The sequence below is a fragment of the Vombatus ursinus genome, unplaced genomic scaffold (genome assembly GCF_900497805.2).
Source record: "Vombatus ursinus unplaced genomic scaffold, bare-nosed wombat genome assembly UNPS02012319.1, whole genome shotgun sequence".
NCBI classification, from domain to species: Eukaryota; Metazoa; Chordata; class Mammalia; order Diprotodontia; family Vombatidae; genus Vombatus; species Vombatus ursinus.
Window position 1 is genome coordinate 2,099,240 of NW_020952097.1, and position 25,429 is coordinate 2,124,668.

The 25,429-nt window shown below is 46.4% G+C and overlaps 1 protein-coding gene across 9 annotated transcripts in view; it reads left to right on the forward strand.

Moving 5' to 3' along the window:
• The first annotated feature begins 604 nt into the window (after positions 1-604).
• Positions 605-25,429, forward strand: part of SCRIB (scribble planar cell polarity protein) — a 72,261-nt gene continuing 47,436 nt past the window's right edge. For 2 of the 9 annotated variants that reach the window (XM_027857600.1, XM_027857604.1), the window contains exons 1-16: positions 605-2,215; positions 4,275-4,392; positions 5,416-5,494; positions 5,698-5,787; positions 5,918-5,974; positions 6,187-6,250; positions 6,375-6,449; positions 6,952-7,096; positions 7,466-7,584; positions 8,106-8,305; positions 8,446-8,612; positions 8,899-9,029; positions 9,341-9,466; positions 19,079-19,288; positions 21,945-22,301; positions 23,556-23,618. In XM_027857600.1, coding sequence (XP_027713401.1) covers positions 2,057-2,215; positions 4,275-4,392; positions 5,416-5,494; positions 5,698-5,787; positions 5,918-5,974; positions 6,187-6,250; positions 6,375-6,449; positions 6,952-7,096; positions 7,466-7,584; positions 8,106-8,305; positions 8,446-8,612; positions 8,899-9,029; positions 9,341-9,466; positions 19,079-19,288; positions 21,945-22,301; positions 23,556-23,618 — 2,160 coding nt within the window. In that variant the 5' untranslated portion in view covers positions 605-2,056. The remainder of the gene's footprint in view (positions 2,216-4,274; positions 4,393-5,415; positions 5,495-5,697; positions 5,788-5,917; positions 5,975-6,186; positions 6,251-6,374; positions 6,450-6,951; positions 7,097-7,465; positions 7,585-8,105; positions 8,306-8,445; positions 8,613-8,898; positions 9,030-9,340; positions 9,467-19,078; positions 19,289-21,944; positions 22,302-23,555; positions 23,619-25,429) is intronic. The other 7 variants (XM_027857602.1, XM_027857605.1, XM_027857607.1 and 4 more) reach the window with 4 other exon arrangements.

Consider the following 25,429-nt stretch of genomic DNA (forward strand, 5'->3'; position numbering starts at 1 on the left):
GACACGCCACCTGTCCATGAGAAACTATAGTTCCCATAATGCTCAGCGTTCTAGGTGTCGTTCCCCTTGGATTGGCTGGAAAACCTAGACTACATTTCCCTGCATGCAAGATGGCGAAAGGGAGTGGGAAGGGCTTTAGAGCGCTCGACAGACCGAGAGGGGCGGAGGGGGGGGAGTATGGGTCCTTGGAGGGGCCAATAATGTAGGCGAGGCCGCGGGGTCTTCTGGGAACTGCAGTCCTCCACTGGGTTTGGGACTGGGGCGGCGAGGGAGGGACTCGTCTTCCCGGCAGGCGGCGCGGCGAGCAGGCGGTTGGGCGGCCGGTGGCGGTTCCGGCGGCCGTGGCGGCGGTGGCGAGGACGGACGGAGGGACGCCCGGACGGACGCCTGGAGTCGGAGCCGAGACCGAGACGGAGACGGAGACCAAGACTGAGGCGTCGCCGGGGGTCCGAGAGTAACGCGGAGCCGAGAGCAGGCGGGATGTGGGATCGGAGCTTCAGCTCCTGAGCGCCCAGCCGGGGCCGCGCCCCCCGCCCCCCTGCCCCAGGCCTCTCCCCACCCATTTCCCGGGCCTCGCTGCTCTGAGCCGAGCGGGCCGGTGAGGAGACGCCCCCGCCCCGCCTTCCCGGGGAGCCCCCTTCGGAGACGTCGCCCCGCCCCTCCCCTTCCTTCCCGGGAGCCCCTTCCCCAGGCTGTCCGCAGGAGCCTCGGCTCTGGTCCCGAGGCCGTAGCTCTCCCCGCAAACCTCCCAGCCCTCCCCCGAAGTCCCCCCTGATAGGGAATCCCGGCGCTCCTCCAGTCTCCCTGCAGAGACTCTCCTTTCCCTCTTGTCTCCTCAAAGACCTGCCCCTTTGTCCTAGACTGAGAGCTCACCCCCTTTACACACACTCACTCTCTCTCTCTCTCACTCACACTCACTCTCCACCCCCTCCCCACTCGCCCATACTCCACTCCCTAGGCTCGTCAGATACACCCCGCTCCTCCTTTCCCAAAAGAATTGGGAAATCCCTTTTAACTGTCCTCAGGGACTTGCCCTCTCCTTCCCGAGCTGTCATCAGAATCCCATCCCAAAACCCAGAAACCTGCTTCTTCACTTTTCACAGGCTCCTCCATCTCTTCAAAGATTCCCCTTTTCTCACAGGAATCCCTCCTTTCTCTACTGACGTTTTTCGCAGATTTCCATCCCCTCCCCAAAACAAAACAAAACAAAACACTTCAGCTTGGGGAATTTCTCCTTTTCTAACAAGGACAGCCTTCTCTCATAGATCCTTCCTTAGTGGGGAATCTCAAGATACCCGCTTCTAAATCAGCTTTAAGAGGGACCCTTTCCTCCTAGGGTTTTTACTCTCCAAATCCAACATCTTTTTTTCATTTCTTTCCTTTAATTGAGGGATTTTCTAAGAGACCTGAGTTGCATCTATCATGTAGAGAACCCTTCTCACTCCACCTCCTATAGAGAACCTAGCCTTTCCCAGGGACTTCTCTAGGTCTGCCCTCCTGGGGCTTAAGATTTTTTGTGGGGATCCTCTTTAGAGATCATTCCCTCACAATTCTTCCTTCCCCGTCACCTATCAGGTGCTTTCAAGGGAACCTTTGAACTCCTATCAGGGGTTTCTTGATTCTAGTCCCTTCTTCTGGCCCCAGTGTTCACCTCATAGGGTCCAGTTCCCAGCCGGCTCAGGCCTGGCCCCCACCTGCCCTCCCGCATGCAGCCCCGAGCTCTCTCGAAGCCCCCTGCCTCCCAGTCCCTCCTCAGAGGCTGCCCAGGGCCCCTGTGCCCAAGGCAGTGCCATCGCCAGACCTTGCTGATCCTGGCCTGGCCTCACCTTCCTGCTCCCCGATAAGAGAGGCCAGGGGCTCCTGCTTGTTGCCCCCAGCTCCTATCCTGTGCCTCTTTCCCGATGCCTCCTGCCCAGACCTGCATGGTTTTGGCTCCTGTAATCCTTGTCTAGGGGCCCCTTGACCTAAGCCTCTTTGACTTTCCCTTGTCTGCCGGAGTCCCCCCTTTTCTCTTCCATCTTCTCCATCCTGGGGGAGAGGAACCTTCCTGAGCACCATGCTGAAGTGCATCCCCTTGTGGCGGTGTAACCGGCATGTGGAGTCAGTGGACAAGCGACACTGCTCACTGCAGGCTGTTCCAGAAGAGATCTATCGCTACAGCCGCAGCCTGGAGGAGCTGCTGCTTGATGCCAACCAGCTGAGGGAGCTACCTAAGGTGAGGGGGTCGGATAGTTATCCCAGGAGTCTCAGCATCATGCACCCATTAGGCCCTGTTCCTGATACCCCTACCACCAGCATGCCTGTGAGAGGAGTAGCTAGTTGTCTGCTCCTTCGTGGTATGCTGAGCATACCCTGTGGAACACTGAGAAAAGTGTCCTTCATTGTCACTGTGGAACCCAGGCTGGGAAGCCTAGAAATAGGCATCATTTTCTCTGAGTACCTGGGACAAAGAATAATGCATGTGTGATGGCAAGAGTTGTGTGGCTGCAGACGGTTTTCTGGATCCCACGAGAGCCATATATCTTGGCTGGAGGGGTTCCAGTGGTTCTGTGCTCCATTGTCATCAGGACTGGGCTAGTATTGGATTCTAAGAACCTTTACAATTGATGTTTTGGATAAATTGCCTTCTCTTTCAGTAGGGAGCTTCCTATTCTCAATAGGGCCTCCCTGGGGAACTAAGGGGTGAGTATTAATTGGATGTTCTGAGGAGGGCATGTACTAGGAACTTCTTCTGAGAGACTCCCACGTCTGGTTGTCTAGGTATCTTATCTGACACCAATATCACTTGTCAGTCATCCACATTTCATCTGGGGAGGAACCCCTGGAAATCAGTGGGCACCTTCTACCATCCTCACTTTTACTCAACTGAGGGTCCTTAGGTGGAGTCACTCATTGTACTTGAATCTGGAAAAAAGTATGTGATCCTGTCCTTTGATCTCTGAGGAGTCTGTAGAAGATAGTGGCAGGAGGGTCATCTCCTTGTCCTAGGTGTGGGAGGAGGCACTATGAACCAGCTCTGCCAAGTCCAACTGGTTCCTGCTCCACCTGAGCTCTTTCCCTCTCCCCTCCCCCCCCCCTTCCTCGGGCTACCTGCTGCTGAGAAGGCACCAGGTGGCACCTGTCACCAGGCAGCCACTGCCCATCTCTATGGGAGGGGAGGGGAGAGAGGGAGCTGAGATGTGAAACCTGAGCAGGAGTCAGGCAGGCAAAGGCTGTGATTGTCCTAAGCAAATCTTCTGTTCAGGCTGATTAAAAGAAGCTTTTAATTTGCTTACATCTAGGGAGGCCCTAAGTCTACTCCCAGTCCCACCCCTCCTTCTTGGGCTGCCTGGGTTTCCGTCCCTGGGGCAGGGAAGCCTCAGCCTGTCCAGGCAGGATAGGGGTTGGGTCCTTGGGATTTTGGCCTGGCTCTCTTTCCTTCCTCACTTACTCTTCCCCCAATGTAGTACCAGCCTTTCCCCCAATATTCCTGTAACTGTTCTATCCTGTTCCCACTGCTTTTTTTCCTTTTGTTTCTTCCCCTCTTCCCTTGTTATCATTGCTTAGGGTGCTGGATTCCTTGCCTTGACTCCCATGTTTTTCTTGTTCCAAACTCTTGCATATCTACTTACGGTGCCCAGACATTCCCTCTCATTTACATTGTCCATATGTACAGTCCCTCCCTGGCACCCCTGTTCTCAGGGCCTACTCTGGCTCCCATTGCTAGTGGTCCAGTTGTCCTCTGCCTGCTTACTACCTTTGTCAGGCCATTGTGTACCAGAAATGTGGGTGGGAGCTGTTGTGCTAGTGTCTTGGGAGGGAGGGGGTACTGTTGGAGAAGCAGATTCCAAAAAGCTTTGAAATTCCTAAGTCTTAGTGTTAAATGGCCGGAAATCCGTGTGTTGTACATCACAATGGACAAACAGCCGACTCCCTGGCCTTGAGCTGGCAATCCACAAACTTCCTACCTTCCCCATCTGTGTTCTTGGGGCCTGTGGTCTCAGTTCTGTGGGAGTGAGACTGTGTCTGTTAGAGGAGTAGTAACAGACTGAGAGGGAGAGCAGGGGATTGAGCAAGCTTATTGGTTTATTTGTCTCTAAGGTAGGATGGGCTTTAGGGTTCTTCAGGGCATTGGTTCTAGGGGAACTGGCGGGAGGTGTACGTGTAGGATGTTTGTAGGGTTGGTTGTGAAGTGGGAGGGCTTGAGAGGCTGGGACTTGTTCCCTTGACTTTTCCTTTTAGCCTCACAATCTTAATGAGGCCCCCTTGAAATACTCTTTTCCTTCACTTCCTAGCCTTTCTTCCGCTTGCTGAATCTTAGAAAATTGGGCCTGAGTGACAATGAGATTCAGAGGCTGCCACCTGAGGTGGCTAACTTCATGCAGCTGGTGGAGCTTGATGTCTCCCGAAATGGTGAGAAGCCTTGGGGCAGGGGCTCAGGAGTGGGGAGAGATTTCTGTAGTAGGGATTACCCTGGGGGTGGGTTTGGGGAAGATGACTGACAATGGTAGGTATAGATGAAAGGAAGCTCCTGCATTGTGTTCTTGTTGATGGTAAAATTAATAAAATTTTGATTTGGGCCCCAGGTTACTAAGTGTACCATGCACAAAAGAACACCCAACATCAATCCAAAAGGACTTCCTGGAGGAGGAGGTGTTACTTCAGCCAATGTTAAAAAAGGGTCAGGGCTTATTAAGAACACCAAGGCTAGGAAACTTCCAAGTCTACAGCTGAGCCTGGTGCTGTGGGCTGAGGTGTTATAGATGGCCACGTTGGGCACCTCAGCTCTACCAACAGACCATCTGTAGCTACAGACTGTTTTTCCCTTTTGGACTATTTAATATGGTAGTGTTCTGTATGCTGATCTGTTTCTATGTGTTTTGTGATTTTCATTTTTCTCAGTTTCTCAGTAAAAATTTCTTTGGCAAATTTTAACTTTGCCTCAGTTGAAACTGAGGAAATGGAATTGGGTGGGTTTTTTGTTTTGTTTTGTTTTGTTTTTATTTTTTAAAAATTCTTCCCACATCTGGATCAGTATAGGGAAGGAGGGTCATTTTACTTTTTGGATTGTAACTGCTAGTGTCAGATCTAATAGAGTTGGGAACAGGAGAGAATAGAGTCTGGGTCACTTGTGGTCCCTGGATCCCCTTCCTGTCTGGGCATTCCTCTGATAGGAATAACAGGGGGCTACTGGGATGACAGGTTCAAATATCACCTCAAACACTTACTAGCTGTGTGACCCTGGGCAAGTCACTTAAACTCTCTTTGCCTTGGTTTCCTCATCTATAAAATGGGATAATAGTAGCACCTACTTTCCAGGATTGTTGTGAGAGTCAAATGAGGTAATAATTGTAAAGTGCTTAGCACAGTACCTAGCAGATAGTAGGTGCTATATAAACGTTAGCTGTTATTAGCTATTTATATTCTATCATGCAGATATCCCTGAGATTCCTGAGAGCATCAAGTTTTGCAAAGCCCTGGAGATTGCAGACTTCAGTGGGAACCCCCTGTCCAGGTAAAAGGACTAGGGAAGAAGTGAGGCTTAAGATCTGCTATGGTTTTTTGTGGTGTCCAAGGTCCTGTTCCTATGGGGCAGGAGTGGGATGGGAAGCTAAGTATTCTCTAATCTGGTGGTGGTGTATTTAAGGATCAATCTTTCCCCCTAAAGAGGGTTGTCTGGAGGTCTTTTCTTCCCTTTGACTCTCCCAACCTCTGTAGGCTCCCTGATGGCTTCACCCAGTTGCGCAGCTTAGCTCATCTTGCCCTGAATGATGTGTCTCTGCAGGTGCTGCCAGGAGATGTGGGCAAGTGAGTGAATGAGGGGATCTGGGCAGAGTAGGGGAATTAGATGATGGAGTTCTCTGGGGAGGGGAATGGCAATGTGGCTAAAGTAGGAACCACCTTCCATCTCTTATGCTTACTCCAATCTCTTTTCCAGTTTGGCTAACTTGGTGACTTTAGAGCTACGGGAGAACCTGTTAAAGTCCCTTCCCACGTGAGTTTCAGCAGAAGCCCTTATCCTATCCAAGTCTTTTCTGCTTCCAGAAGTTCCCTGCCCTTCTAGGCTGTAAGGCTTTAGTTATTTTCAAGCTTAGTTCTTTGAGTTACAGTTTGAGCTCTTTTCTTCTCTCTCTAGTCCCCTGTCCCTTCAGTTGTCCTCCACCAAACTCTTAACCTATTTTCCAACTCCTGCTCTCCTACCTGCAGGTCCCTGTCCTTCCTTGTCAAACTAGAACAGTTGGATCTAGGTGGCAATGACTTGGAAGTGCTGGTAAGGGGCAGGGCCTAGGGGCCCTGGGGACTGGAGGTGGTGGTGAGGGTGGGGATGTCTGGGCAGAAGCAAGAGAATTCCTAGTCTTTACAGATACATCTTTACTTGTCCTATTCTGTTATAGCCAGACACTCTGGGGGCACTTCCTAATTTGCGAGAGCTGTGGCTGGACCGAAATCAGCTGTCTACACTGCCTCCGGTGAGTGAAGGGGAGACTGAAATCAAGAGTTTTCTCCCTGACTCCCCCTGTTGTTCTGCCTACTCCCTGCTTTCCTTCACTCAGCCCCACCTTCCTTTGAGCCTCCACTTTTCCTCATCCTTTACCAGTCTTCTCTCACTTTTCTTGCCCCTTCCTTCTCAGTCCTCCCCATCTTTTCAAAATTCTCTTATTCCATTGTGTCTCTCCTTCTAAACTCTCCAACCTTTCCTCATTTTCCACTGGTTCTAGTCCTTCCTGTCTCCTCCATTCCTCTCCCTTCTTAGCTTTCCTTCATTTCCTCTCACCTTCCTCTAATTTCCCTCTATTTGTCTTCTCTCAACCTTTCCTCTGGCCCCATGCTTCCTATCCTTACTTCCAGCTCTCTATTGAGTTCTTCTCTTCCAACATTTCTCAGTCTATAGCTTTCCTTTGTCCATTGTCCTTCCAAATATCTTTATGCTTTTAGTCTGTCTGTCTCTTACCAGTTCTCCACTTTTTCTAGGAGTTGGGGAACCTTCGACGCTTGGTGTGCCTGGATGTGTCTGAAAACAAACTAGAGCAGCTGCCAGCTGAGGTCAGTGGGCTGACCCTGCTCACGGACCTGTTACTGTCTCAGAACCTGCTGGAGCGCCTCCCAGATGGCATTGGTATGTGAGGTGTTCCAAGGACATTAAATTTTTGATGGTGAAGAAAGGCTTAGGTAGGAGAAGAGAGGAAGGGAATAAGCATTTATGTAACACCTTCTCTCTGCCAGGCACTGTACTATGCATTTTACAAATATGATCTCATTTGGTCCTCACAACAACCCTGCAAGGAAGGTGCTGTTGTTATCCTCATTTTACAAATGAAGGAACTGAGACAGAGATTAAATGACTTGCCAAGAGTCACATAGCTAGTAAGTGTCTGAAGCTGAATTTGCATTCAGGTCTTCCTAAACTCCAGGCCCAGCTATTCATTTTGCTACCAGCAGCTCCTGTTGGGAAAATCTCCTTTATTCTGTACCTTTATGTCCCCAGGTCAATTGAAACAGCTGTCCATTCTGAAAGTGGATCAGAATCGGCTTTGTGAGGTTACTGAGGCCATTGGAGAGTGTGAGAACTTATCAGAGCTCATTCTCACTGAGAACATGCTGACGGTATGGACCACGGAGCCTGGACCCTTCATACATACCTACCTGATTCCACAGACTTTAAATCCCTGCTGTGATCCTGGTCTGTCTATCATCCCTGCATTCCCTGCCCTTGGTCTCACAGATTCTATCCTGGCCCACTAATGGTTCTTGCCTTCAGACCCCATGATCCCTGCCTTGGAACCCTTAATTTCTATTCTTGTCATGATGCTTTAACTGCTACCCTTGACTCCAAGGCCCCAGTAGTGCCCACGTTTGCCCTTGCAGTCCCAACTGTGATCCCCATCATGCCCTCCGTGCTCTTCTTCTCCTTTCTTCTTTTGTCTCAGAGGAAATCCTTTGCACACCTCCTGTCCTGAACACTCACTTGGGTCACTAGAAATCACCCTTGGGACAGGGTCTCATTCTAGTTCCAATGGAGGAGGGCTGACCCTGTCATGCTACTGATGGGTTAGACAGATGTATCACTGACCTCTTGATAGTAACTTGGAAGCCCTGGGTTCATGGCCCATATTGTTCCCTGCCAGGCACTTCCCCGGTCCTTGGGGAAGCTAACCAAACTGACTAACCTGAATGTGGACCGAAACCGGTTAGGAACACTCCCTGCCGAGGTTGGCGGCTGTACCAGTCTGAATGTGCTTTCCCTTCGTGACAACCGCTTGGCCTCTCTGCCCCCTGAACTGGCTGGCACCACTGAGCTACATGTGCTGGATGTGGCAGGGAACCGGTAAGCAGATTCCCCCCTTCCCATTCCCAGCTTCCACCTCTTCCTCTTCCCCTTGCTTAATGGAGAACAGGAGAGGTGTTAAAGGAGGGGCCCTTGGCTCAGGGGAGCGAGGCCCCTCTCAGTAGACCCCATCCCCCCAGGCTGCAGAGTTTGCCCTTCGCCCTCACCCACCTCAACTTGAAGGCCCTGTGGCTGGCAGAGAACCAGGCTCAGCCCATGCTCAAGTTCCAAACAGAGGATGATCAGAAGACTGGGGAGAAGGTGCTCACCTGCTACTTGTTGCCCCAGCAGCCCTCACCTAGCCTTGGTAGGACTTGATAGTATTCAGCTCTCCTTCTCACCCCAACCCCCATCTCTGGGACCACACCTCCCCACCACTCCCTGCATTCCTGCCTCGCCTTCCCCAGAGTCCACCCTAACTCCACTCCTTTTTCTTCCCCTGCCCCAATTTCTTGCCTCACCCCACCTAACCAGGTCTCTGCCTCACCCCATCCCCCATGTTTTACCCCACTAGTCCAATTCTTATTTGCCCTGGTCCCCCTCCCTTCGTGTCTTCCCCTGGCCCAGTCCCTGCTTCCTCTCTGCTCCTCCAGACACTCTGCTGCAAAGCAGCCTGGATGAGAGCTGGAGTGGCAGCCACAGTCATGTGAACCGGGTCAGTGTGATCCAATTCTTGGAGGAGCCCATGGGTATGGAGGATGAGGAGCCTGGGGCAGAGAAGAGGGTGAGTTGAGGGGCTGGAGTGTTTGAGGAGCACCAATGCTTTGGAAAACAAGTTCCCATTCCCCTTACCTGTTAAGCAGCTGACCCCCAGAGTTACATCAGTCACTGAATCCCGCTCCCCCTACCCCTCGTTTGCGGTCACTGCTTTGTGTTTATCATTCCCTCAACATTAACACCACCAGTTCCTGGTCACTCTTTTTGCTAGAATCACTGTCCTCCTTCCCTTCCCTCCCATCTCATTCTTCTCCCTTTGGCTTTATCCCACTGCCCAGGGCAGGGTCCACTTTCCAATTATGGTTATTCTTATGTTAGGGTCTGCAGCGAAGAGCTACTCCTCACCCCAGCGAGTTGAAGGTTATGAAGAAAGTGATCGAGGATCGACGTAATGAGGCCTACATGGCAAAGCCTGATTCAGAGCAGATGTTACCCACTGAAGAGGTGTGAAAAAGGAGTCGTTGGAGGGGGGAAGACATATGTTTGGGGATAGAAAATTTTGGAAAAGTGTGGGATTAGGAGAGACAGGAATGAAGAGAAGAGGACATGGAGTAGGGATGGTTGGGAAATATATCTTGGTTTACTCATTCAGGAAGGTCCTCCAGCATCCCCTGTTAGCCCCTTCTTTTTCCTTCTCTGTCCCAACCTGACCCGAGTCTCCTGGTTCTGCATCTAGTCTGATGGCTGCTAGCAGCATATCTAGCCACTGGGGTAGCTTTCTGTCTTGAATGAAGTATAAAAATCCTTTCCTTTTGGGTTTCACTCAGGATTGTGAGGTGGAAAGAAGGCTGTATTTGAGGTCAGACATCCTGGATTCAATTCCATTTCTTTAGCTAACTTAGCTATCTGACCTTGAGCAAGTCAACCTAACTTTCCTGGGCCTTGGTTTTTGCTTTTGTACAGTGAAGTTAGTAAGACTTGTATTGATTGCCTCATAAGGTTAGAATGAGGCTCCATAAATTTGAAAGTTAGCATTTCTGTTGCAATATGAACTGCAATAGAAGTGTAGCGTTGTGGAATAGTAGTTGAGTACTGGACTTATCATCAGGAAGACCTGAGTTCAGATCTCACCTTTGACACTAGCTGTGTAATCCTGGGCAACTTAGGTGACCTGTCTGTGCCTCATATAACTCCCTAGGACCAGAGGTGTGCTTAAAACTAACTCATCTGGTCTTGCAGGAGCTGATTGTTAAGTTTTCAGTGTGAGCATTTACACCTTGGAAATTGACAGAAGCTACAGATCAGGGCTTGATTTATCGTTTTGCTAATTGCCTAGACTTAAGAAAATGATAAAATTCAAATAATGTAGATTAAACTTAAAAGCATGTTGTGCATTTTTGAAAAGCTAGTTATTAAGTATTTATTTACCAACATACCCCTTCCAGCATACCATCTTAGACAAATTGTGTGCTCTGTCTTGATGGAGGGAATTTCTCATGCTAATGAAATCACAGATCTTTCTTTTATTCCAGTATTATTAAGACAGGGCTAGAGTTTTTTCAAAAGGAAGTTTTACTATAAAAACAAAGGAAACCAGAAGATAACAAAAACATGGAGTGATTTTTGGCTATGTTTTCAGAAGGAAAGGTAACTAGGTAGTGCCATGGCTAGAGTTCTGGACCTGGTGGCAGAAAGATCCGAGCTCAAATCCAGTCTCACACACTTGGTAGACATGTGATCCTTGGCAGGTCATTTAACTGCTGTCTGCCTCAGTTTCCTCATTTGTAAAAGTAGCACCTACCTCCTAGAGTTGTTAGGAAGATCAAATAAGATGGGATAATATTTGTAAAGTGCTTTGCAAACCTTAAAGTGCTGTGTAACATTACTAGCTATTATAGTGTCCAAAGTGAAGGAGGTAATAATACTGCTGTTCCCTGCCCTGGTCAGACCTCATCTCAGAGTATTTTATTTAGTTCTGGGCCCCTCATTTCAGGAAAGGATATTGACAAGCTGTAGCAAGTGCCAAGGAGAGTGATTTGAATGGTGAAGGAACCGGAAGCCATGTTATATGAAGATTGGTTAAAGGAACTGGAGATTTTTTTTAATTGGCAAGGGTGGGCAGTGGGGAAGAGGAAATCATCATTTTCACATAGTTAAAGGGATGTCATGAAGGCAACACATATATCCTTTCCAGGTGTAACAATGGGTGATCCTAACTTGGACCAATGACTAAAAGTTATAGGGAGGCAGATCCCTGGTGTATATGAGAGAGAACTTTTTAGCTTTCCAGCAGTGAAAAAGGCTGCCCTTTTTGTGTGCTGAATTCCATGTCACTGGAGATATTCAGGCAGAGACTATATTAAGACTTGTTGCAAATGTTATAGTAGGTGTTCCTTTGTCAGCTAGTTTACCTGGGTGACCTCTTCCCAACTTTTTAGATTCTGGGAATTTACAGACTACAGCCATATGGATATCCCATGACTAAAGTCTAACCATGGACCAGCTGGGTGGGCAGGAGACATTTCCTGAGACACTGAGATTCCCTTTTTGGGGATCCCCATCCAAAAGCACTTTATTTAAACCTTGGGCTTTTTCCATTCCTCTCACTTTGTCTTTCCTAAGAAAAGTCCTCAGACTGGTGCTCTGGTTCTTCATTTTATGCGATTGTAGACCCATGTTGGAGAAAGAAATTATTCTGTCACAAAATTTTAAAAATAAAACAATAGCTAGCATTTACACAGCACTTTGTTTTGCAAGGAACTTAAAAATATTATCTCATTTTGTCTTCACCCATATGTCTTTCACATGTGTCTATCAGCACCTTCTCCAGCAGGGGTCTCATAAAATAGTGAGTCTTGACTTCTGTTCCTCAGGACTCACCTTTCACTCTTACCAAGAGTCTGGGGTCGGGGCAGCCAGGTGGCACAGTGGATAGATTACTGGCCCTGGAGTCAGGAGGACCTGAGTTCAAATCCAGCCTCAGACACATAACACTTACTAGCTGTGTGACTCTGGGCAAGTCACTTAACCCCAATTGCCTCACACACACACACACAAAAAGTCTGGGGTCATTGCTTCGCAAGTGTTAGTATGTGTTACCCATGCTGCCTGGTCCATAATACCCATCCCTATGTCTTCTCCTGGGGAACCCAAAGCAGCAACAGTGAGAGAAATAATAGCTTTCATTTCCAAAGCACTTTATAGTTTAAAAGGACTTTTCTTAAAGTGAACATGAGGTAGAAGTTAGTAGAACTATTATCCTCATTTCATAGCTTGAGAAACTGAGGCTTTGGAGAGGTTAAGTGACTTGCCCAGGGTCATACAACAAGTAAGTACAAGAATCAGTAACCAAACCCAAGTCTAATGATGCTTAATTAAGCACAGCACTTTTCCAACTAAACCATACTCATTCTCCTAAAAAGAGGTCTTAGGTGAGAAAGGCATTGGAGGATCTTATCGTTGCTGCTCGGGATTTTTCCTTTTTGCTTGAGCTGCAGCCCTGGAGAATTTTAGGGGCCTTAAGGACCAAGTTGTAGAATCCAAACTTCAGATCCACAAGGAACCTGGATTGTGTATTCCAACTCAGACCTCAGACAGAATCCCTTTACAACATCCCCTGCAAGTGGTCATGCATCCTCTGTAACCTTTCCAATGCCTACCTCCCTAGGCAACTTATTTTATTTTACAACAGCTTTATTTTTTAAGGAAGTTTTTCCTTATGAAATATGCTTCTCTGCAGCTTCCAGTTATTCGTTGTTCTGCCCTCTGGGCACAGGTAAAAAAGTACTTTTCTGCCTCATGATAGCTCTTTATTTGAAGCAATTACACCCTCACCTAAGTCCTCTCTTCTGCCAAGCTAAATATCTCCATTTCCTTCCTCATATGGCATGATTCTGAATCCCTAACAATTTTGGTCTTCATCCCCTGAACACATGGCAGTTCCTCAGTATCCTTCCAAAAATGTGCTAACTAGAACTGACCCCAGTAATCCAGGGGTCATCTGACCAGATTGCAGAAGACAGTTAAGACTCTCTTCTCCCTCTTCTGAAACAATATGTTGTCATTAATGCAACCCCAAGATCTTGTTCTTGTTTTTGGTTGCCATGTCACTGTTGGCTCAGATTAAGCCTTTGTTGTTGTTCAGTCATTTCAGTCGTATCTGACTCTTTGTGACCTCATTTGGGGTTTTCTTGACAGAGATACTGGAGTAGTTTGCCATTTCCTCCTCCAGCTCATTTTACAGATGAGGAAATTGAGGTAAACAGGGTGAAGTGACTTGCCCAGGGTCACACATCTAGGAAGTGTCTGAGGCCAGATCTGACTTTAGGTCTTCCTGACTTCATGTCTGGCACTGTACTGTGCCAATCTAGCTGCCTCAGATTAAGCTTGCAGGCCACTAAAACCCCAGGACTTTTTTCAGAACTGCCGCGCAGCCACATTTTCCCCATCTCATCCTTAGGCAGTTGGTTTTTTTTTTTAAGTGCAAGGCTACATTTATCCTTAACAAACATAGTTTGACTTATTGTTCTAGTCTGCCAAGATACTTTAAAATTCTTATTGTTATCCAACAGGTTATCTACTTTTATGCATTAGTAAATTTTGTAAAGAGCCAGGAGTCCTACCTTATTTGCCCTTCTCAGATTTTATAAAATGAAGAAACAGTTATTCCCTCACAAGGTATGAGGACGGTAAAAGGATGAGGCATAGGAGTAGGGGGATATAGATGAAGGAGGACGTGGTTAGAAGTGTCAGGGGAAATCTGGTGACAAGGCACCCTGGGGTGGGAGTGGAGTGGGGGGGGGGGTCTTCCTCTCTGTAGTTATTTTGTTCCCACTCTTCTATGTGAATCTTTTCCTGGCTTGAACTATTCTTAGACATTTCATTTCCTCTTCTTATTGCCTGTGTGGCTGCTGCTCCCTGGGTTTCCTGGCTGTAGTCTTCGTGTGCTCCCTTAAGGTGGCTCTGTTCTGCCTTCACATGCACTGGACTATTTGGTGTGTTTCATTGAGCTTACCACTTACCAAGCCCTTTGAATCTGTAGATGCCAGAGCAATCATCAGAGATACATTGACATCCAGTAATGTTTTCCTTGTTAAAACACTTCCTGGCCACATTCATCTCTTTGCTCACATCAGTGCTTCTGGACTTTAAATTTCCTTAGCCATAAAATAAGGGAGTTAGGCTAGATCCGGGATAGGAACCTGCGGCCTTGAGGCCACATGTGACCTTCTAGGGTCTTGGGTTTGACCTTTTGATTGAGTCCAAGTTTTACAGAACAAATCCTTTTATTAAGTTTGGATTCAGTTAAAAGGCCGCACTTTAGGACCTGGGGGCCGCATGTGGTCTCAGGGCTGCAGGTTCACCCCCTGAGCTAGATGATTTCTAAGCTTCCTTCCATATTTGTATCCTGTGACAGCCTGTGCTTTAACTGTCCCCTCACCCTCCTCCAAAATTCCTGTCCCAGTTGCCCTCACCAGAGACAAGGGTTTCTTTTCACTTTTCCCTTCTGCCCAGGATTGGAGCAACCTGAAGGCAGAGACTATGACTCCCTCTTCAGACCCTTTAGGGGATTGTTAGAGGTGGGAGGCTTTTCTAGGTCAAGAACCATGTCTTCACCTTCTTACTGCAAGAGACCAATGGACCATCACTCCCTCTTTAGAAAGAGTATTTTTTTAACAACAACAAAAAAAAGAGTATTTCTTGAGTGGGACTGTGTTTCTTCTAGCCTAGTTCTGAGCCTCCACATTTGAGTGTTGAATTGAGTACCTACCAGCATAGTGTCTGCTTGCACTCCCACTATGCGTGGTTGGGGTTTGTGTTGCTCCCTTGTACTGAGAGTAATTCAGCTAGTTTTTACTGAATACTTTTTGTGTTTGAGGCCTTGTGCTGGTGGTCTACCCTGTCAGGAAGATAAGTCCCCTGTATTTGAAGACTTTTCAGATTACCCTGCCTCTGCTGCCGTCACTCAGTAGCCTTTCCTCATTTGATGTTCACTCTCTCCTTACTTTTCATCTGATGTAGATCCTCTTGGCAGCTCTCTACCAACTTCCAGGTCATTCTCTTTTCTCAGTGAGTTTGGTACCTGCCTTACAGTCTTCCACACCAGTCCCTGTTCTTGCACTAAGGGATTTCAGATGTATTTGATGATACTCTCTTGTTCCTCATGGCCTTCCAATTCATCAGCGTCCTCCACTCCCATGGTACCTTCACTGTGTCTCAGCCACAGCCAGGAGCAGTCACACCCTTGATCTCGCTGCCTTCCACAAGTGTACCACTCAGATAGTAAGAAATCTTAAGTTTCTGGATCTCACTGTAACCATTCATTCCTTCTCTCCTTATTGCCTCACCTTCTTTTAGCCAGTCATTTTTTTCTTCTCTAATGACTATCACATTACCCACATTGGCTGTTCCAAATCTTTTTCTCAGTCCTTCAAACCTCATCCCTTCCCCCACTTCCCTTTCCTTCTCAGGAGAGGATCTTGATTTTTACATCATTTAGGAACTAGAAATCATTCAATTTGAGCTGCTTCTTCATCCTAAAACCTTTTGGTTTCATCTCCCATTCTTTTTCTCCCTTACTCCAGCCTCTGAAGAACGTGTAGCACTACTTGCCTAGGTCAACCCTCTACTTGTGTTCTTGATCCCTTCCTCTCTGAAATCCAACCATCTCTCTGATATTCAGTCTCTCCACATCTATTGTCTTCTTCCCTGCTGCCTACAAACATATCCGTGATTCTCCCATCTTTAAAAAAAAGATCCCTCTCTTGACCCTCCCATCCTTTCAGGCTGTTGTTCTATATGTCCCTTTTCACAGTCAACCTCCTGGAACAAGCACATTCATTGTCTCCATTTCTTTTCCTCTTACTTGCTCTTCTACCACCTGTAGTCTTCCAACCTCATCACTCACATGAAGCTACACTTTCCAAAGTTACCCTTGACCTCCAAATTGTCAGATTCAGTGGCCTTTTTTCAGACTTCGTTCTTCTTGACGTCACCGCATCATTTGATAATGTTGACGTTCCTCTTCTGGATACTCCCTCTCTGGGTTTTCATAACTGCTATTTCCATTCTCTTTCCAGTCTAGCTACTTCTTTTAGATCTCCTTTGCAGGATCATAAACCAGACCCAACCCTTTACTCTAACCTACCTTTCCTGCACTCTGATGTTCAGCCCAACTAGCCTCCTTCCTGTTCCTCACACTCAGTCATTCTGTGCCTATGCATAAATTGTCCCCTATGCCTCCTTCCACACTCAGATGCCATCTTCTATATAAGGCCTTTCTCAATCCTCCTGAAGCTGCTTGTACCTCTAACAACCGAAAAGGTCTCACATTTACTTTGCACATAGTTTATATTTACTTATGTGTATACATGTTGTTTCTTTTGATGGTAGGCTCCTTGAGTAATAGGAAGTTCCTAGAGGTTAGGGACTATTTCATTTCAGGTTTTGTATCCAGCACCTAGAATAGTCCCTGGTATTTAGTTTAATTATATTTAATAGTTACTTGTTGATTGATTAAAATAAGTTTCATTTTTCAGAAAGGTCCCAGAGAGAGGAAGTATCTTATATAAGGTCACAGCTAGCAGTGGGAAAGATGTTTGGAGAGGTATATGGGTATCAAGCGGCAGATTTTGAATGCTAGATTAAGAAGTTCAGACTTTACCGTTTAGGCAGGGGAGAGACAATGGAGGTTTTTGAGCAGGTCTTTGATATGATAAAGGTATTTTTAAGGAATGGCAGTCTAGTGACAATCTATAGGATTTTTTTAAAACGAAGGGGAAAGGGAAACAAGAAAAACAGCTGTTGCAGTAGTTCAGGTATGAGATGTTGGGTCAGCCAGGTGATGCCATTGACTTGAAATCAGGAAGACCCGAGTTCAAATCTGGCTGTGGGACCCTGGCCAAGTTATTTAACCTCCCTTTGCCTCAGTTTCCTCATCTGTAAAACAGAGATTTTTGTAGTCCCTACCTCCCAGGGTTGTTGTGAGGTTCAAATGAGATAATAATTGTAAAGCACTTAGCACAGTGCCTGGTACCTAGTAAGCGCTATATAAATGTTAGCTATGATTATTATTATTACTTTTATGATGATGATGTTAAGGATCTAGATTAGTGTGATGGTAGTAAGAACAAGTGAGAGATTTTTGGAAACACTGACAGGATTTGGTAACCTGAAAGATAAGAGTCCAGGATAGTCCTGAGGTTGCCAAGCTTGGATAGTGGTACAATTCAGTTCAATAAATACTTAAGCCTACTATGTGTGGAAAGACACTTCTAGATGTTGAGACAGAGAAAGACATAAAGATGTATGATAAATAGTCCCTGCTGTCCTGGACAAAAAGACATACATATGAATAAGTATAATAGAGATGATCATATATATGACAGCTACTTCTGGGCCTTGAAGTAGAAAGGATGTTAAAAGGCTAGGGATGGGGGAGAAAAGAGTATTCTAAGTATAAGAAAACATTGGATGATCAAAAACCACCAAGTCATTTTGCCTGAAGTGTGGAATAGTGAGGTGAGGCTGGAAAATTATATTGGAGCCAAATTACAGAGGGCCTTGGAAGCTAGACTAAGAAGGTTGGACTTTATTTGATAGGCATTTAGGAATCATTAAAGGTTTTGATCTGAAGAATGACATGATAGCACTGGAAGGTAAGCTGTGAAGTGATAAGGCAAGCTGTAGGAATAGTCCAGGTAGAAGGTAAAGAAACTCTGAATTAGGGCAGCGGCAGAGGCAGTAGCAATGAGCAACAGGCAACTGATGCACGAGATTTTGTAGAGATGTTGACAATGCCTTTGGTATTGACCAGCTCCTCCTCAATGACGTTTTCTTTTCCTTTGACTTCAGGGACACTATACATTCAGGTTCTCCTCTTTCCTAACTGTTCCTTTCCTGGCTCCTTATCCTCTTGCTTTTATTCCTTAAGGAGAGGGTTCCCTAATCTTCTGGCCTTGGCCCTATTTTCTTTCTCCATCCCCTCTTCCTTAGCACACTTATCTTGACTTAATGTGCCAGTTTTATGCAGAGGATTACCAGATCTCCTGTTTATCCCTTGTTTTATCCAAACTGTATATCACACCAGATACCTAATATAAGAGCCTAATACATGTTTGATGAATGAGTGAATGGGTAACAAGACAGATGTTGGAAGCAAAAGAAGAGGGTGTCAAAGATGATATAAAGGTTTCAAGTCTTCATGGTACTGCTATTACTGGAATCAGAAAAGTCAAGTGGGTTTTGGGAGAGAAAAGAGATTTTAGTTTTGGACATGTTGGGTTTCAGATGCTAGAACATTGAGCTAGAGATGTCATATAGGCAACTGGTAATGCAGAATGGGAATTCAGAAAACAATGCCTCTCTGGGACCTTTCTTTATGGAGGTGGTAGTTGAAATCTTAGGAGTTGGTAAGGAAGAGAGTGGAAAAAAAAAGATGTTTAGCAAAAAGAAGAGTGAGGACAGAGCCTTGGAGAAAACCTACCTTTAGAGAACTGGAGGCTTTAGAGGAGCCATTGAAAGAGGCAGAGGAGGAGCTGTCAGAAGAAGGAGGATTGGTGGAAGGAACTGGGCATGTTTCCTGTGGAGAAGACTCCGGGGAGACATAATTGTCTTCAAATATTTGAAGAGCTCTCATGTGTGGGAGGGATCTTGCTTGTTTGACTTGGCCCCAGAGGGCAGAATGAGGAGCAGTTGGTGGAAGTTTCAGAGAGGTAGAAAAAACTTGTAAGAATTAGAGCTCTGCAGTGAACTCTAGTCCCCTTTTCCCTTTTCCCTCCTATCCCCCCTTGAAGTCTTCAAGTGCAGTCTGAGTGGCCACACGCTGGACATGTTTGGGAGAGGATTTAATTTAAGCCATCTACGTTAGAGTAGATGGCTTCTGGCATCACTTTGAGTAGAGCTGGAGCTCAAGAAGACAGGCTGGGACTAGAGATTAAGATTGATGAGCCATCCACAGCCTGGTAGTAGTGAAAACATGTTTGTTGACGAGCTTTTTGACACAGATTCTACTTCAAGACTAACAGAGGGCCAAGAGCAGAGACTACCTGTATTTAGGAAGCGGGTAAATGAGAAGGTGTAAGTAAAGGTATAATGTCTAGATTCTTTATATTGCAGGAAAAGAGGCTGAGCTCTCAGTCCCACCAGAGCATGGATTCACATGTGTCCACCAGCACAGCCTCAGCAGGCATCCTGGAAGAGGAAGGAGAGGCGGAGCAGAAGCAGGGGCAAACATCAGAAAGGGAGACAAGTCACAGAGCCAGTGAGGAGGAGGTGGAAATTATGGCAGCTGGCCATGAGGAGGAAGTGGAGGAGGAATATGATGAGGTATGAAGAACGGGGGGTGGGGAAGGGGATTGGAAAAGGCAGGGGGAGCGGGGAGCAACATTGCTTTGCACCCTAGCCTATTAGAGTGGAAGGGACTTAGTTCTGCTGTCGTGTTACCTGTCTAATACTTTTCCCAAGCAAGAGGCCAATTGATGTTGGAAATTTCTTTGCGATCAGGCCTATAGTTTGTGAAACACCTCTGCTCCTTACTGTAGCCAGGGGTATCCCCATCCTCCTTGCCCCTAGTCCCAACTTGTGGCCTTTGTTCCATGGCTGTGTGAAGTTTTTGATTCCTTAATGTGAAAGGCTCTGCTGAGAGTTGGGCTTCCTGGAATGAAGTCCTGACAGGAGAAAGCACTTGCGTGTTGGTCCATCTCTACGTAAAGATTATTTTCTTTTCAGGTGGTAGGAACAGTTTGAGAAGGGGAGAGGGACCTGTCCCAAGAAGGCCGGACTATAGACACTTAGAATTTTTTTTTAAACCTTAAGTGTTGTCTTTGTTCATTCAATTCAATAAATATTAAGTACCTACTGTGTGCCAGGCACTGTGCTAAGGGGCTTTTATCCTTTCTTGGGGTTTGTTCTTTATCATCTCCCCTTCAATTAATATGAGAGAAGTCCCAGGTAGGAAAGTATCTGTATTCCTAGTTCCTCTCTTTCCTTCTCCTGAATTTTTAGCTCTCCCTCTGCCCCAGTCCAGGAAATTGAGACAGCCATTGCTGCCTTCGTCCATTCCCTGCCTCTCCTAAGTGGACTAGGGATGAGCAGAGCCCCTTTTGGTTCAGCCAAGGTGTAGCTAGTCTTCTTCCTAAGGAACTTGCACTGAACAACCAAGGAAAGAGAAGGTAAAAATAGCAGAGCAGAAGAATGGGTGAGGCTGGAGCAAAGCACATTGTCGCACATCGCTCTGGCATAAGCAGCATCTTGCTACAGATGGGCTTGACTGGCATGGCATTCAGGGTTCTGTGCCTTTCTCTATAAATGGGCTCTGTAACCTAGAGATTCTCCTTCTCTCCCCTCCCTGCAACACCCAGGACACTGGGTGCCACTTATTATTTGGGAAATTGGAAGTAACCAAAGAAATTCGAGGTGGCTGGGGTCAGTGTCATGGTACTTGGGGTTCAAGGCCTGACTGGTCAATCCAGTTTTGCTAAGATGGATAGTTTATGAAGTGCAGTAATATGAAATAAGGTAGGTGGGAGTTAGGTTATGCAGGGGCTTAAAAGGCTGGTTAAAGAGTTTGTGTTTTATGCTAGTCAATGAGGAGACACAGCAAGTTTTTCAACAGGTCTTATCAGACCTGGGCTTTGATCAACAAACAGTTATTAAGTGCATACTGTATACCAAGTACTTAAGAGTATTTTCACAGTTGTGTGGCGTATAGATTAGAGAGGAGAAAGACTGGACAAATGGATGAGAGGTGATGAGGGCCTGAATTAGCTGGTTGTGTGAGTGGAGAGAATTCAGGAGATGTCGTGGATTTAGGGGAGAGAGAATATTCAAGGATAACTCCAAGGTGATGAATTTGGGGAACCAAGAAGATGGCAATGCCCTCAACAGAATTAAGGAAGTTTGGACAAAGTGCAAATTTGAGGAAAAGATGAGTTCCGTTTGGGACATAACTGAGTTTTTATAGATGAGGAAATAGAGGCTCTGAGAGGGCAATTGACTTATCTTTTGTTGCACAGCTAGTCATTGAGAAAACCAGGACAAAACCCAGGCCTTTTGACTACTGGGCCAATTTTTTTTTTTTTTTTTTTTTCATTTCTGAGATGCATGGTTGACTTGGATTTAAGGTTTTGAATATTTCTTGTATGGACCCACACTGTACTCTGGAAATGAATGAATAAAAAACTTTTAAGTGCTTACCATGTGCTAAACAGTGTGCTTTGCTGTTACAGTGCCTTGGAGTAAGAGCCACATACCCCCAAGCTGAGGAAGCTAAGCAGTGCTGAGTTCATATATCTGATTTGTTTTATGTAGGTGAGAAAGTGAGAGCTGAACAGGGAGTAATAGATAGAATGTACTGGGAAAGTCTGAGAGGCTGGTATTCCAGTGAGAACAAAGTGGAAGAACAGTGCCTGTATTCCCTCTCTCAAGTTTTCCTAGAGTGCTTTGAGTGTCCTTTGAAACCTTTATTTCCTACTTTGTATTATACTCACCTGTGTATATTTTATATCTTCTCCTTTCCTCCTCCCCCATATGTAAGCTCCTTGGGCTCAAAGGTTGTGTCCTTTTTCATCTTTAAAGGAGTTCCCTGTGCTGGTCACAGCATTTTGCACACATTTTGCACACTCTAGGTACTTAGCTGGTCACAGCATTTTGCACACTCTAGGTACTTGATAAATGTTTGTTGCATTGAATTGGGGGTAAAAGAAGCTGGGATCAGGGATTCATAATGAAATAAGTAATAAATTTTGGTTTATTGTATAGTATTATAAAGTATAGACCTGAACATTTTGTGAGAGAAGGGGAGAGATTGTGGGGTTTTGAAGATATGGAGCGGAGAGAAACATTTGAGGATTACTTCACAACTCAGCCAATCCCCATGTCTTCAACGGGAGTGATTTGAGTAGGGGAGGCTCCTGTGATCAAGGAAGAGAGGATAGTTTTCATGGTTGCAGAGTCAGGTTTCACATTTCTGGTCTTCTTACAGCCCACCGTGCACTTTGCAGAGGACACACTGGTACGGAGCGAAGATGAGGATGAAGCCGAAGAACTGCGGCCCCCACCTGGGGAAAGGCAAAGACTGATCCGGAAAGATACTCCCCATTACAAGAAGCACTTTAAAATCACCAAGCTGCCCAGGCCTGAGGCTGTGGTGGCCTTGCTTCAGGGGCTGTCAGGGGATGGAGATGGGGAGCTAGCCCCAACAGGCTGTAGCAATGGCCCCCATGCTCCACATGAGCAACGGCCTCTCCCTTGGAGCCAGCATGCTGAAATGAACAAGGAAGAGGACAATGAACCTGATGAAGAGAAGAATGGGGCAGTGGCTGCCCCACCTTCTGTCAAGGTAGGGCCCCAAGGGCCTGGGTACCCTCAGGGGGCTTCTGAGGTAGGGAAGGCCCTGGAGAATAGCTGTCATGCTGCATAAAGCCTGAAGGTTGAAAAGGCTACCATGCTCTGTTGGGAATTTCACTCCCCTAGACACACTAGGCTCTTCTTGGGAGGCCTTTCCATAGCCTTAAGTGGTTGAAAGGGACAACCCTGGGTAGGGTATGCCAGCAGTGGGATGCCTCTGTTGTCCCCTGGCCAGTTGTACTGCTGAATGACACTGTCATTTGTATTGATGGTCTTTACTCCTTATCTATTTGTTGCCAGCTCTAATTTGCTTTTTCCCTTTGCCCTCCCTGCTCTTTGAGATTAGCTCTCTAAGATGATGCTGGCGGCTAATTACTTTTTTCTCTCCAAGCCTTCTGTTTTTTGACTGGGAGTGTGGGATTGGAGGAGTTGCAAGATTGTTGATTCTCTTTGCCAGTCAGTGAACACTTAGAGTATCTACCATATGCCTAACATTTTAGCTGTCAGCTGTATGGGAGCAGGAAGGGTTACTAGACGTATGTAGTCCAGTTGGTCACTTACAGATGATCAGAGACACGTCCCCATGTCTGTCTTCAGTTTAGAGAAAGGCAGAGACGTATACCTGTGGGCGTCACTCAGGGCTAGTCAGAGAGATTCTTGTGTTGGGTCATTTACTCAGAGACACAACCCTATTTTTGGTTTTTACTCAGCGTTGGCTATAGATATAACCTTACTCTGGTCACTCAGCTACGTCTATATCAGTGTTTGTTGCACTTAGCCCCTCTATCCTTAAACTCAACACTTTTCCCTCCCCCCACCTATATTGGCAGCAATAATCCCCATGTTATCAAAACAATCATAGGGATGAGGGAACTCTAACTTTTCCTTCAGTGGCCTATTTGTTAGGAAATGGGTTTGTGTTTGAATCTCCCCTAATGGGGATTGACAAAGGAAAGAGTCTGGGGAGCCAGTCCTCTGGTAGAGATGGGGATTTGGGCCCTAGGATACTGGTGGCTACACTTCACACTCTGGCATGGGTGAGCTTGGTGGTTTTCCTTCTCCCCTCTCCTTTCTGCCTCGTGGCTGGAGCTGGTGCTGGAACAGACAAGGCCCCAAGCAACGTCTCCAGGAATGACTGTGGGCATTTGGTGGTGGTAGTGGTGGTGGCGGCGGTGGTGGTGGCGGTGGTGGTGCTGGTTTGGGCCCCACTAATCCGCATGCCTCTTTGCTGGTCCTGTCCTAACAGGGGGTGTCGTTTGACCAGGCCAATAACCTGCTGATAGAGCCTGCTCGCATTGAGGAGGAAGAGGTCTGTACTGCTCCTGTTGGGCTCACTCACTCACTCACTCACTCTCCCCTGAACTCCTCACACTGCTTAACTTGCTACCTGGGGTTCTGGCAGGCTGGCCCTACCATGCACAGTGATCTGTCTTTCCTTGTACTTTTCCCCCTCCTTTGCAAATGACTCTTTCTCTCCCTGAAAATCTAGAGCCAGCAGCAGCTGTTGCAGAGTTGGGTTGTATGTATGTGTTGGGGAACTACTTCGGGGACAGAGGGTCAGCATACCTACACCTGTTTTTCAGGCCATAATTTGCCCTCCACACTATTGTGAGAGTGATTCACTTCAATCCCTTTTTTCCTAGGTGTTGGGGTCAAGTTTTCCTCTTAAAGCAGGAGTCTTCTTTTCATTTTAACACTCTGGCTCTATCAGGAATCTGGCTGAGCACAATAGTCTGAGCCCAATGGCCACACTGTTGACCATTTGGACAAAAGCAAAACACCCCCAGCTCTCCTCCTTGTTCCCACATACCTCCCCCCTTCACCAGGAAAAAGTATTCTGTAATTGTAAGCTTCAGGGGGGTCTCAGAACTTATGACCTAAGTTTAGATAGTTCAACTTGTATCTGAGCAGGAAACCTCACCACAAAATTCCCAATAAGTGGTCATTCAGACTTTGTTTGAAGACCTTTATTAATTGGAAAATTAGTCCCCAAGGCCGCTCGTTCCTTTTTCAAACCTGTTTGGCATCATTCTGCAGTCATAGTCCAAAGAATGGCAGTATTTCACTCTAGGGAGACAGTGGGACCTCATGAAAGCTTTTGCTTCTCTCTGGTAGCTCTCATCCTTCCTTAACAGCATTTAATACTGTAGGCGTCTTTCTTCTCCTGGCTACTTTCTCCTCCCTCGGCTTCATAGATAACCTGTTTAGCTGTTCCTTCTGTGTCTCCTTTATTGGCTCTTCATCTTCTTGAACCTTTAAGGCTGGTGTACTGGAAGAGTCTATTCTTGGACTTCTTCTTTCTCTATGCTCTCTACCTTGGTAATCTTGTTGATTGCCCTGGTTTCAATGACCAACTCTTTGTGGATGACTTCTGAGTTGTTGTCAGCTCTTACCTCTCATCTGAACTTCATACTTTCATATCCAACTACTTATGATGTCTCCACTGTCATTACAAACTCAACATGTCTCAATCCAAGGACATCATCTTTCCCCCCAGGCATGCTCCTCCTAACTTCACAGTTTCTATCAATGGTACCATCGTTCACCCAGTGTCCAATGTTTGAAACTTTGGCATTGTGTTTCACTCCTCTGTCCCTAGCTCTGACAGATCTCACAATTATAGCACATCTGTATCTTCATGTAGCATTTTGTTTTGCCTCCTTTCTGAGGCATGTGACACATAATATTGTATGTTAGTTATCTGTATTTGTATATTGTCCAAGACTGGTCTTTGAGCTCCCTAAGAGCAGGAAAATAACTGATCCAACCCTAGTATCTTCCTCAGTACCTAGCACAGTGCTTTGCATATACTAGCCAATTAATAAATGTTTAATGAATTAAATTCACCATCACATATGCTTAATCAGCCGGTTAAGAAGCAAACACAGTTTAATGCAGTATAAGAAAATCTTGAGTTTCAAACAGTGTACATGCTAGCAAATTACAGGTTGTAGTCTTGAATTCTTCTCGATTTGCCTTAATGACCTGTTCAGGCTTTTTACAAAGTATCACTGCCTCCTTCATTCATTGTCACCGTGTGCAGGACATACTAGTAAACTTAATTGAGCTGGGGGTGTGTGTGTGTGTGTGTGTGTGTGTGTGTGTGTGTGTGTGTGTGTG